At 55.1% G+C, this 11,406-nt stretch overlaps 1 protein-coding gene across 1 annotated transcript; it reads left to right on the top strand.

Annotated features, from left to right (window-relative positions):
- Positions 1-1,872: 1,872 nt before the first annotated feature.
- Positions 1,873-9,751, top strand: LOC124971667 (zinc finger protein 449-like). Its single transcript, XM_047535327.1, has 4 exons — positions 1,873-2,175; positions 4,079-4,283; positions 8,478-8,591; positions 8,790-9,751. The coding sequence occupies exons 1-4, from the start codon at positions 1,873-1,875 to the stop codon at positions 9,749-9,751; spliced, it is 1,584 nt and encodes a 527-aa protein (XP_047391283.1).
- The last annotated feature ends 1,655 nt before the right edge of the window (positions 9,752-11,406 follow it).

Below are 11,406 nucleotides of genomic sequence, written 5' to 3'. Positions count from 1 at the left end.
TGGTGGATCAAGAGAGAACAGAAGCGGTGTAGGATGTGATGTTTATGAGGAAGGAGGAAAGAAGGGAGAAGTAAAAACTATAGGAAGAGTGAAAGCGGAATCAATAGTGTTTGGCTGTTAGCAGGAGAGTAGAGAGATAGGGAATCCAGGGAAACTAATAAGTGAGAGGAAATATACAGGTATATATAAAATTATATATATATATATGTAAAATAAAAGAATACACAACAGGAGTGTAACGTACTATTCAGACATCCCAGTCCTCAATAAAGTGATGCATGAAAAATACTTGGTTTCAAAAATGGTAGAGATGTGTGTGTGAGAGAGAGAGAGATTAGAAGGATCTTGATGGAAAATTGAACAGATGTTTCTGTTGGTATTCAAAAGTTTCTCAGCTTCCCTTCTCTGCTGATAGGTGGGGTTGTCTGGAGCTTGATGGTAGCCCCACCCTCAGGATGGTGAAGACAAAATATATAAAGACAGTTGCCAGGCCACGTTGGAAGACTGCACCCCAGGAATCTCCTTTGGTTTTCACTCGTGTGATGTAGGAGCCTGATCTTGGCCACTTAGGTCACCTGCGGACCCCACAATTCCTGGTCTCTGATTTAGTCTCCTATCTCCATCTTTCCCACCCCCACCCTTTTGGATTCCCAGTGAGGCACTTCTCTCCCAGGTGGTCCTGAGGGCTGGGCGTTGGGATGTATGCACCTGTCGGGGCAGCTGTTCTGTATCGGGCGGGTCAAGACCAGGTGCTGAGATCTGCGGGCCGGCAGAGTAGCTGGGAGCGATGGGCTGGGGTGGGGGCTAGGGAGGGCTTGGGAGACTGGGGATTGGGATGACGGACTTGGCGGGACTAGGGGGGATCGGTGGATGCCAGACTGGGGAGGGAGTCAGGGACCGGGCTAGTGCCAGGACCTGGTGAATGCTGGCCCGAGTGGGTCCCAGGGACCTGGTGGGCGCCAGACCAGCTGGCTGGGCTGGCTGAGAGCAAGATGCCCTCGCCCCCTCTTCCAACCTTCCCACCCACTGTAGCCAGCCCCATCAGTCCCCGCAGGCTTCGGGAGTCGCAGAGCTGGGAGAGCCCGGCTCTCTCCAGGCTCTCTAACCCGTGATCCCCTGGCAAAATGCTCCCAGTTTCCGACTTTCCACAGGATTGCTGGGCTCAGACCTGCCCACGCAGCCCTAGTAGCTGCAAACTCTCAGGTCTGGGTTTCCGTTTCCTTAGGCTCAGCCGGGCTGCAGTTCACGGATGGCTCCTGCATAGCGGACGATTGATAAACTCCGGTGGAGAGGTTCTCTTTTTATTGTTTTTTGTTTGTTTTGATGAGTAGCCCATTGACACGTCAAGCAGTCTGGTTCGGCTAGGGCAGGCTGCCCCTCCAGTCTCAGGGGTTTTCACTCTAAGCCTCAGAGAGAAGTGGTATTCCTGCTGTTTGAGTTCTGGGTAGCCGAGCTGAGAGGAATGGTGCCTCACATTATTCTGCCATCTTCCTCCTTCTTTCACCACTTTTGCCTCAGCCACGTGAGGCCAGCGGCTGACGTGCTGGGCAGCATGGCTCTAGAGGGTGTGTGCTGGGGCTCGGGCATTCTGCGAACCTTTGGGGACTGGGCGCAGAGTCGGATGTGCACGTGCATTTCCCTGGGGAGTGAGTCGGTGGCTGTGTGTCGGCAGGCCCTCAAACTGGAGGGCAGAGTCTAGTGCCCCTTTGTCTTCAGGGCTGGGTCTTCTCTCTCCCGTTTCCCTGTCCTCGGCTCCAGGAGGGCCTGGAACCTGAGACCTCGGGCTGCAGAGAAACTCGACTCCGGGAAGGGCCGATGACGCTCAGGGCAGACGCTGCCACGGAGGCCGCCTGGTTGTGCAAGGGGGACCCGATGCTGCACGACCACAGCAATGACTGCGAGGTGTTGCGCCAGCACTTCAGGCAGTTCCAGTACACAGAGGCGGCCGGGCCTCGGGAAGCTTTCAGCAGGCTGTGGGAGCTTTGCTGTCGGTGGCTGAAGCCCAAGATGCGCTCTATGGAGCAAATCCTGGAGCTGCTGGTGTTGGAGCAATTCCTAACCATACTGCCCACGGAGATGGAGAGCTGGGTGAGCGCGTACGGCCCGGAGAGCAGAGAAAGACTTTTGGCCCTGATAGAAGACTGGCAGAGACAGCGCCACATACCACCGCTGGAGGTGAGACAAGAGTCGGGGGTTTGGGTTATTAGTCCAAAAGAGGAGCTAAGGCAGCTGGGCCTGGACCACTCATTTTGTCTGTGTGTCAGTCCACGGCCCCAGTAGTTCTCCAATTCCCTTTTCATTCTCCCTTCCCCTCGAGTCAGCATCTCAGTCCATGATTCCCAACCCTATCAGACCCTGTCTTCCATCCCCAGCACATATTCTGTAATGTCTCCTGAATTGTCCACAAGTGAAATTCACAAATGACATCAACTACCCACAGGCATCCACCATGAGCTTCAATAATTTGCTCTATGGCCTGCAGGCCTGATCTGGCCACAGCCCGTTGGTATGTGCCCTGCAAACCCCTGGTGATTTTCACCTTCTTGATGAATCGGTCCCCCAAAAGAGGAGCTGGGCGTGGTGTCACAGGCCTGCCTTCCCAGCCACCTGGGAGGCTGAGGCCAGAAGATGGCAAGTTCGAGGCCAGCCTCCACAACTTAGCGAGATGAGAACCTGTCTCCAATAAAACATAACAAGGCCGGAGGTGTAGCTCAGCGCTAAAACGGCCCTGGCTTCCAACTCTTATACAGATAAAATAAAATCCCAACAAGTAAATGTAAATGAGGAGGATGACAGAAAAGAAATGACAGGGTAAATGTAGCCCACACTCTATTTACTCTTTGGCTCTTCAGAGAAAGTCTGTCTACTGTGGGTCAAGTAGCGTCCAGAGAGGTTGAAAAGGAGAATGAACACAGTTGGTTCTTAACGAATGTGCATTTCTGCATAAACATGTCGGGGCTGTCTCATCATGAAGTTGTGAGATGCCTACATCTCTGCTTAGAGTCACTGGGATGGGACAGTTAGAAACGGAGTAAGGCTCAAGCACTGTGCACCGTTGCTGCTGGCCACACGATCTCCCCACCTGGCAAACTGTCTTGGGAACTCAGAACAAGCAGTGGGATCATGCTTTGATTTGCACAGTGCAGACCTAGGAAATCCAAGTCATGCTAAAATGTGCAAAAACACTTTGTCAGTATCTGGTCACCACAATGTGGTACTTGGCAGGTGCTCTTTAACTGCATGAATGTTCGAGGGGGAATTGCCCACTTGGGAGGGACCTGGGACAGCTCTGCTTTGTGAGCAATGCTCCCATCCCGATCCTTGGAATCCCAATAGCCGGCACCAGCCAGCATATGTTGGATACGCCACAGGGGCAGTGGTACTGCCCTGGGTTCAGAAGGACCACACCATGCCTCTGTTTGGGGAGGGCAGGGCTGAGGGGAAGGGGAGGGTGGTGTGTCTGCGAGGGGGAGCATGTGCTTCCAGCAGGGTGTCAGGGTGCTGGGTCCCACGTGGGGCAGGGCTCTGCAGGAGCTGTTGGCTTCAGGGCACATAGAGGCCTGAACAGGAGGCTGCTAAAGGTCCTGCCTCCCCAGAGCAGGATGCGTTTGTGGTCTCCCTTCCCTTCTGTCTTCTTCGTTTTGTTTACCATGCAAGATTTCATCTTCAAGTGTTCTAGTCTTGCCCTGCCCAGTACAAGAGCCACTAGCCACGTGTGCCTCTCGAGCAAGTGAAACGTGGCCAGTGCTGATTGAGACCTGCTGGGAGTGTAAACCGCATAGCACGTGCAGAAGCTCTGGGGGGAAGAGCAGGTAACTTGGTAACTGTTCACATGGATTACATGCAGAAATCCTGACGGATTGCGCTTGTGGGGTTAGATTCCACTTGCTATGAAGATCAAGAACACTCCGGTTCCTTTTATACATTGTGTCCTGTGGCCACTGAAAAAGTTTCCACTGCACGTGTGGCTCTGATTGTATTGCTAGTCGGCAACACTTTGCTTTAGAGTGAGGTGGAACTAACTTCACCGCTCGATCGTGGGTGACTCTGAAGTGATGGGCTCTGGCATTTCCCCCAGGTCGACATGCATGACATGCTCTTGGAAGAACTGGCTCCAGTAGGAACAGTACCCATGCCACCAAACATGCACCTGGAGACGTCTGCACTCCAGGGAATGGGACCTGTCCAGGAGGCCCCAGTGACAGAGGCCTGGATCCCACAGGCAGGGCCTCAGGAGCTGAACTATGGTGCCGCTGGGGAATGCCAGCCCTTTCTGGATCCTGGTAAGGAAGGGTTTTCTTTCTGCTCTTTTGTGTGTGATCGAACACTCGAGAGCTCTCAGAGGTTGGGTTGGTTGGAAACGTGGACTCCCCGATGGGAACGGCCCTCTTGGATACAAAGCAGGCGGAGGATAAGGAGATGCGTCTCTGGGAACAGCAGGGAACCATGCACTGTGGGTAGAGTGGCTTTGGGAGGAGGCGAAACCAATGACCCTGCTCATTAGTCAGCAGTCCCTCAGCCTCAGCGTCACCTGGGGTAGGTGTTTAACAAGCTCTCTGAGCGAGTGCTGCACACACCCCCCTTTGAGATGCAGGGCCCCAGACACCAATGGGTGGGCGCTAGCAGGAGAAGAGGCCAGGTGGACTTGATGCCCGGTGTCCTGTTCCCCTTCCCTTTGGGGTTTCCTTCCATTGCTACCCATGCCCTGTCCCCGCCCTCGCCTCCCCCAGGTGTGGTGGGAATCCTCTCCCCTATCTCCAGCAGGCTCAGCTTCACCTTGGTGGCACGTGGAAGACACTGTGTAGTACTGAGACCACCAAGGAGACCTGCAGAGGAAGATTAGTGGAGATTGGCCCATGTTCCAAAATGGAAACGTGGGAAGCCCCCATAACTAGCACAGAGCCCAGGCTTAGCGACTGTGTCCCCCCACGTCTCCACATTTATTGTCACAGTCAACATTATGAGCACTGGTGAAGAGCCAGGCATCCTGCTGGACTCGGGGACCAGGCAGGCCACCCGGCGTGAAAGCAGCCCCCGCTGCCCTGGCACTCAGTTTGGGTGGAGAGTTCAGATGTGTCCATGGGACCGTATGTCCTATCTGTGATGGAAACCGTGTGTTGGAGGCCCTAGCATGCTGGCAGAGCACACGGGAGGGTCCCTCGCCAGCTTTTAGGCTGAGAGGGGAGAACTCTGGAGGAGGGGGATCTGGGCCAGTAGCTAGCTCCAGGATGGATTGGAGTCAACCTTTGAGTGGCGGGAGTGAGGAGAGGGAGGTCCCCTGGCAGAAGGGGCTGCGTGTGCAGAGGCCCAGCGGCAGAGAGAAGACCTGCTGCTGCACTCCGCAGGGTGGGCAGGAGTAGGGGCGCTGTGGTATTGATGATGGATTCCGAAGGGGTGACTCACAAGATACTGAGCGGGTGTGAAATAGAGGACTTGTTGATTGACAGGGGGTCACGGGATTGACGAGAAGGGTTCATAGATAGCATCCCGGTTTCTGGCCAGTGAACTGCTTAGATGACAATGTTAATCACTGACATGGAGAACACTGGGGAGGATCAGGTTCTGTAGGTCTAGGTGAGTTTGGCTTTCCAGATGGAAATGGCCCGTGCGGAATTGGAGCTAAGTAGGGACACCAGGGATTGGGACAGAGGGACCAGGGCGAAAAGGCCATGTCAGGTTCACTGCATGACCACTGCTGAGGCCAGTTTCCATCACAACACAGGCTGGCTGGCATCAGGACTAAAGCCAAGAGCGCACCCCACCCTGCAGCAGAAGTTGGTACAGGGACTTGCCTCTTGCTTGTCAGTAGCATTGAACATTGTCAGCAGCACCCTGGAGCTACGCCATAAAGCACAGTGAGCATCCTTCTCTGGGCATGTGTCCACAGGAGAAATTTCTCGAAAAAGGATCACTTGTTCTGTGGATGGAGAGACATTTTAGGACATAAATAGACTCGGGGGCTGGGATTGCAGCTCAGTGGTAGAGCACTTGCCTAGCATGTGTGAGGCACTGGGCTCGATTCTCAGCACTGCACATAAATAAAGGCCCATCGACAACTAAAAATGTATTTAAAAAATAAAAATAAATAGCCATGGCCAAACGTCCTCACAAACAGTTGTGTCCAGGCACCCTCCCGCTGCAGCTTATGTGTCAGTCTCTGCTCCTGTTGGCCTACCTTGGGCCTCCTCAGAAGCTCTGATGTTGGCCTGCAACAGGAGCCACGACTGTCCCCACCGCCTTGGCACACAGAAATTGTGCCAATGTCAGGGAAAACCTGTGGGTGAGTGGCAGGTTCGTTCTGTATTGGCGATGGTAATCTATTCAATGTAAAAGAGTGGCAGCCGGTCATGGTGGCACACCCCTGTAATCCCAATGCGTCAGGGAGCCGGGGCAGGAGGATGGCAAGTTTAGCACCAACCTCAGCAACCTAGTGAGGCCCTAAGCAACTTCGTGAGACCCTGTCTCAAAATAAAACATTAAAAAGCCTGGGGATGTGGCTCAGTGGTTAAGCACCCCTGGGTTCCATCCCTGGTACCAAAACCAAGAGTATCTAAAAAGAGTGGCAGATGCGGACACAGGCTAGATGGGGGCCGGGAATGGGTCAAGGTGCCATGCGCTGTGAGCAGAAGTTTGGGAAATGCCAACCTGTGAGAGTGACAGGAGTAGGGCTTCCATCGGCCAGGGGATGGACTCACCTGGATCCCAGTGCTGCTCAGGACCACCATGACTGGCAGGAAGGGCTGAATTGGTGCTCAGTCAGGAAATGCACTGGGCTACCACCCAGGAAGGGGCTCTGGTTTGGGCCGGCCTCTCTGAAAACTGGCACCTGGGAGCCTGGTGCTGGGGCCACAGACCTAAGGTGACCGTTTCCTTTGCTGTGTGTGTGGTGCTTACGGGAAGCAGCAGTGGGACATGAGAGCCCAACGGGAAAGCCCAGGAGACAGGGCTGCCCTGTGCTACAACTCGGGGCTACTCGATTCTGCTGAAGGGCTGCTTTCAGTCCCTAAATAGGTCTTTGGCTTCAGTTCCAAACAAGGGACTGGTGTGCGGCCTGGTTTCAGAGGGACATTTGGTGCACTCTGCAGAACTGACAGGTTCGAGTCCATGGGGAATGGTGTGGGGGCACACCCAGGTGCATTTCCTGCCATCGCAAACTGTTTTGCTTCCCTCTCGTGGGGGGTATTCTGGGGCCCCAAGTTTCTGCCACAGCCAGCCCCACTACCACCCACTACCTCCGTGCTGTGGCTTCCTCCCATTTCACTTGATGGCAGCTTCCCTTCGACCTCGGACCTGTGGAGTTATTTGAGCTGGGCCTCCTTGCCCTCGAGTCCCACCCTTAGCTTTGAAATGCAAGCACACCCAAAACCGTGAATTCAAGCAGATGTTTATTTGAAATGGGTTTCACTTTTCAGAGTCCGGAACACACAGCCTCCTCTCAAGGAAAATTCAATGTAAGGTGTGTGTGTGTGTGTGTGTGTGTGTGTGTGTGTGTGTCTCAACATCCTATGGCTTGATATGATGTTCAGAACTCAGATTTCCCTTGGGATTAACCCAGCCCAGCTCCCTTGTTGTTGTTGTTTTGTGACGGTAAGAGTTCACCATCCTATCCTATCTTTTTTTTTTTTTTTTGCAGTACTGGGGATCGAACCCAGGGCCCTGTGCTTGTAAGGCAAGCACTCTACCCACTGAGCTATCTCCCCAGCCCCCTATCCTCTCTTTGATTCCACTTCAACATTTGAACCCACAATTCATGGCAAAGTAGCAGAGGTGGCCAGAGATGAGGAAGGAGAGGAAGTGGTGTGGAGAACAGGATGCCAGCCACGGGGGCTGTCAGTGAGGACAGGGCCGGCTGGGCACCGGGGACAGTGAGTGGTATTGGAAGGTTACCTGGTTGTCCTAGGTGGACACTGTTAGCTTCTCGGGGTGTTGGCAGAGGAAGCCGCTTCTAGGCTTCAGCTGAGACACACACGCAGAGGTGCTCCGGGCTCGTGTCCAACCCAATTCGGGTGTCCTTTCACCTTGGTCGGCTCTTACAGAAGCGGAGCTAGTAAGCAGTTTTCCAGTTTGTGTTGGCCTCGGCCCCTGCCTCTCTCTGCCCCTTGCCGTCGACAGGAGAATGCTCCTCAGCTTCCGTATGCCAGCACACACCACAGGAAGATCTCCTTTGCATTTTGCCCCTCAGCTAAATACTCTCCCTCCCAAAGTTCCCACGAAACTCTTTCGGTTCTCGGAGTCCTGACCCTGCCAACCATCAGAGGAGAAGAGCTTCAAGTAGGCACACTGGGCCTGTCCCCTCACTTGCTCTTGTCTTCTTGGAATTAAAAGGCACACGCAGACACCAACCCTGTGGCAGAGGCTCTGGGCAAAGTCATCCTGACTGAGGAGGAAGTAGATGTGCAGAGGGTGCCTGTCCAAGGCAGCAGGAAAGCCTGGGGTGACTCGAAATCTCCTTCCTCCCCCGTCTTCCCTGTGGCCAGGACATGCCACCCCAGAGTCTGGCTGGAGCTGCCTGCTGGAGTGCAGGGGAGAGCCAGGGATGGCAGAGCTGCTGGGCGGCCGGCACGTGGAGCAAGCACCTGAGTCCAGGAGAGGTAGGTGAGGGCTGAGCCAGTGCCCCGGTGCCCGGGGTGAAGGAAGAGAAGCCTGCAGCCTTCCTCAGGGGCAGCGGGTGGGGAGGGCGCCTGGGGATTCCCACCTTTCCTGGAGGCTGGGAGCCCAGCGTTCGTGGGCCCGCCTCTCCGTTTTTCCTGGAACACGGGGACCCCTGCGCCTGCCCTGTCTTCTCTCAGGTTTTGGAATCGGCAGAGAAAGCAAAGGGAGTGCGTCAGCGCAGGGAAACCTGGGCAGCGTGCAGCCATGTTTGGTTTGTTTAGACGCGAATGCGCCTCATGCTCCTCCACCCATGGGCTGTGAAAAGCTGGAACCTCCGAGCGACACCGCCCCAGAGGAGCTGCTGAGCTCCTGCTGGAAGCCGGTGCACCCGCCGAGGCCCTGTGCGGCAGGGAAGCCCCTGCCCCTGGCAGCCCCCAAGCCCAGGGATCCCCAAGAGAAACCCCATCGCTGCGGCCAGTGTGGACAGTGCTTCACTTGCAAGAAGCGGCTGTCCACTCACCTGAAAATCCACGCGGGGGAGCTGGGTTACAAGTGCCCCGGCTGTGAGAAGGGCTTCCTGCACCGCTCAGACCTGGACCGGCACGTGCGCATCCACACAGGGGAGAGGCCCTACGAGTGCTCCCTGTGCCACAAGCGCTTCATTCAGGGGGCGCACCTCACCATGCACCAGAGAGGGCCCTGTGCCAAGGACAACTACCAGTGCCATAAGTGCAGCAAGAGGTTTGCCAACAGGGCCAACCTGATGGGACACCTGAAAACTCACACGCAGGAGAAACGTCACGAGTGCCACAGCTGTGGGAAGCGCTTCAATCGGCGGACGGCTCTCACTCTGCACCAGAGGACGCACACCCAGGAGAGACCGTTCTCCTGCCAGCACTGTGAGAAAAGCTACAGACAGCGATCCAGCCTCATGATCCACCTGAGGATCCACACCGGGGAGAAGCCCTACATCTGCAGCCACTGTTCCAAGAGCTTCATAAAGAAAGCAGGCCTCATCGCGCACCAGGCGGCGCACTTCAGAGAAGGGTTCCCTGGGAACCCGCCGCAGGAGGGAATGAGTCCCGAGCCAAGTGACAGTAACCCCACAGGGGCTGCGCCTGCCTGTGCTGGGCTGGGGCCGGAGGACGCTCTGGTCTGACCTCCTTTCCCAGAACAGCTTTGCCTTTAGCTCCTTGAGAAACCCACCTTCCCAGGCGTACACTTTCTAGAGCAGGCTCCTGAGATTTCATTCTGTCCGCCGAGGTGCATCGTGTTTAATCGCTGGGTTGACAAAGGTTTCCTCCCAAGTCAGCCAGATAGGTGCATAAGTAAGAGGCGTAGAAAGCCTGCCATTCCTGTGGGAGCGGGGCCCCTACCCTCAAGGCTGATGTGCCCCACTCTCCTGAAGGCATGCAGTCTCCCCACCCGCGAAGGTCCGACCCACGGAGGAGGAAGGGCACGGGCTCTGCCCCTTTCAGGGTCTGCAGTGCCAGGTCGGAACCACCTGGAGATGCTGCTCTCAAAGATGGGGACGAGCACTCCTCTCCACTCCTGCCAGGGCCCAGGCCAGGAGTACTGCTTTGCTGCAGCCCTGGTGCTCCCTGTGTCTCCTGTGAGTCTTTCACATGGTCCACTTTTGACATGTGGACCATTTCAAAGAGATAAGGCTGACTCATGAGGACAGCACCTAGTGAAGCACAGCAAAGGGTCCCCACCACACAAACACCACCCAAATGCTATGGCGAGACCACAGGACCTGTTAACCTGCAGGCCCTGCCTGCAGAAGCTTCCAATGAGCTTCAGCTGACTTGATTTTGCCTGCTGTTTGAAACGGTGGAAGCACGTGGGGCCACGGGTTTGGCTTCAAGTCTAGCTTGGCTCACCTTCCAACAATTTTGAGATGATGTTCTTGCTTGTGCGTTTACAGTTACTGATAGTGACGTCTCCTGTCATTTCCTCTTTGCTCCAAGAGGTGAACAGTGTTGATGTTTTCCTGCCCATTTTGGCCATATTGCATTTTGATTAATAAATGGCATTCCCCTTATTTCTGCTTTGGAATGATCATTTCGATTTCCTTGGGGAATCATTTCCCATGCACCACAGAAAATATGGGTTGGATTTGTAGGGCACACTCCTGGAGAGTAGCCTGGGGACTCTGTCTCTGAGTCGTTGGCAGCATCCCTGGCACTCGGGCAGGGACAGCGGTGTGCAGCTGCATGCAGGTGGCCCGCAGTTGTGTCCCCTGGGCTCCTTCGGACGAGTTCTTTTGGACCCATTTTCTGGAAGCTAAAGCACCATTTATAACAGGTGTCTAGCTTTTGAGGCTGGCAGTAAAAACAGAAGGCTAAATTGAGGACGTTAAGGGAGCGTAGCAGGCAGGCAGGCAGCGGGGGCAGGGGGCCCCTCCTTGTCTGTGGGTGCAGGGGAGCACCTGCACCTCATGTCTCCTGAGTCCCTTCTGTCCACCTGGGCCTTCCGAGACGTTCCTCTCAGGACGACACTCCAGGTGCTAGAGACCCTCAGTGTGTGAAGCTGGAAGGAAGCATTCGGGGCTTCTGTGGTTCTTACTGTGGGATTTCCACTCTCACGCTGAGTGACTTACTCATCATGGGGAAGTCGCCCATAATCTGTCACGTACACGTCCTTGACACAACCCCGAGTCTCAATTCCTTTCTTTTTGGAGTGGTATTATACGTAGCCGCGTGCCTTTCTATCAGGCTGTGGAGAGCAGAACACGCCTTCCTCCAAAGTGCCCCAGTGCTAATCCCCAGAACCCGAACCTGTGCTACTTTCTGTCCCGAGACTCGGTGTTGC

The sequence above is a fragment of the Sciurus carolinensis genome, chromosome X (assembly GCF_902686445.1).
Source record: "Sciurus carolinensis chromosome X, mSciCar1.2, whole genome shotgun sequence".
Lineage (NCBI taxonomy): Eukaryota > Metazoa > Chordata > Mammalia > Rodentia > Sciuridae > Sciurus > Sciurus carolinensis.
Note: the sequence above shows the minus strand (reverse complement) of the source record. Positions and strands in the feature narration are given on the sequence as shown.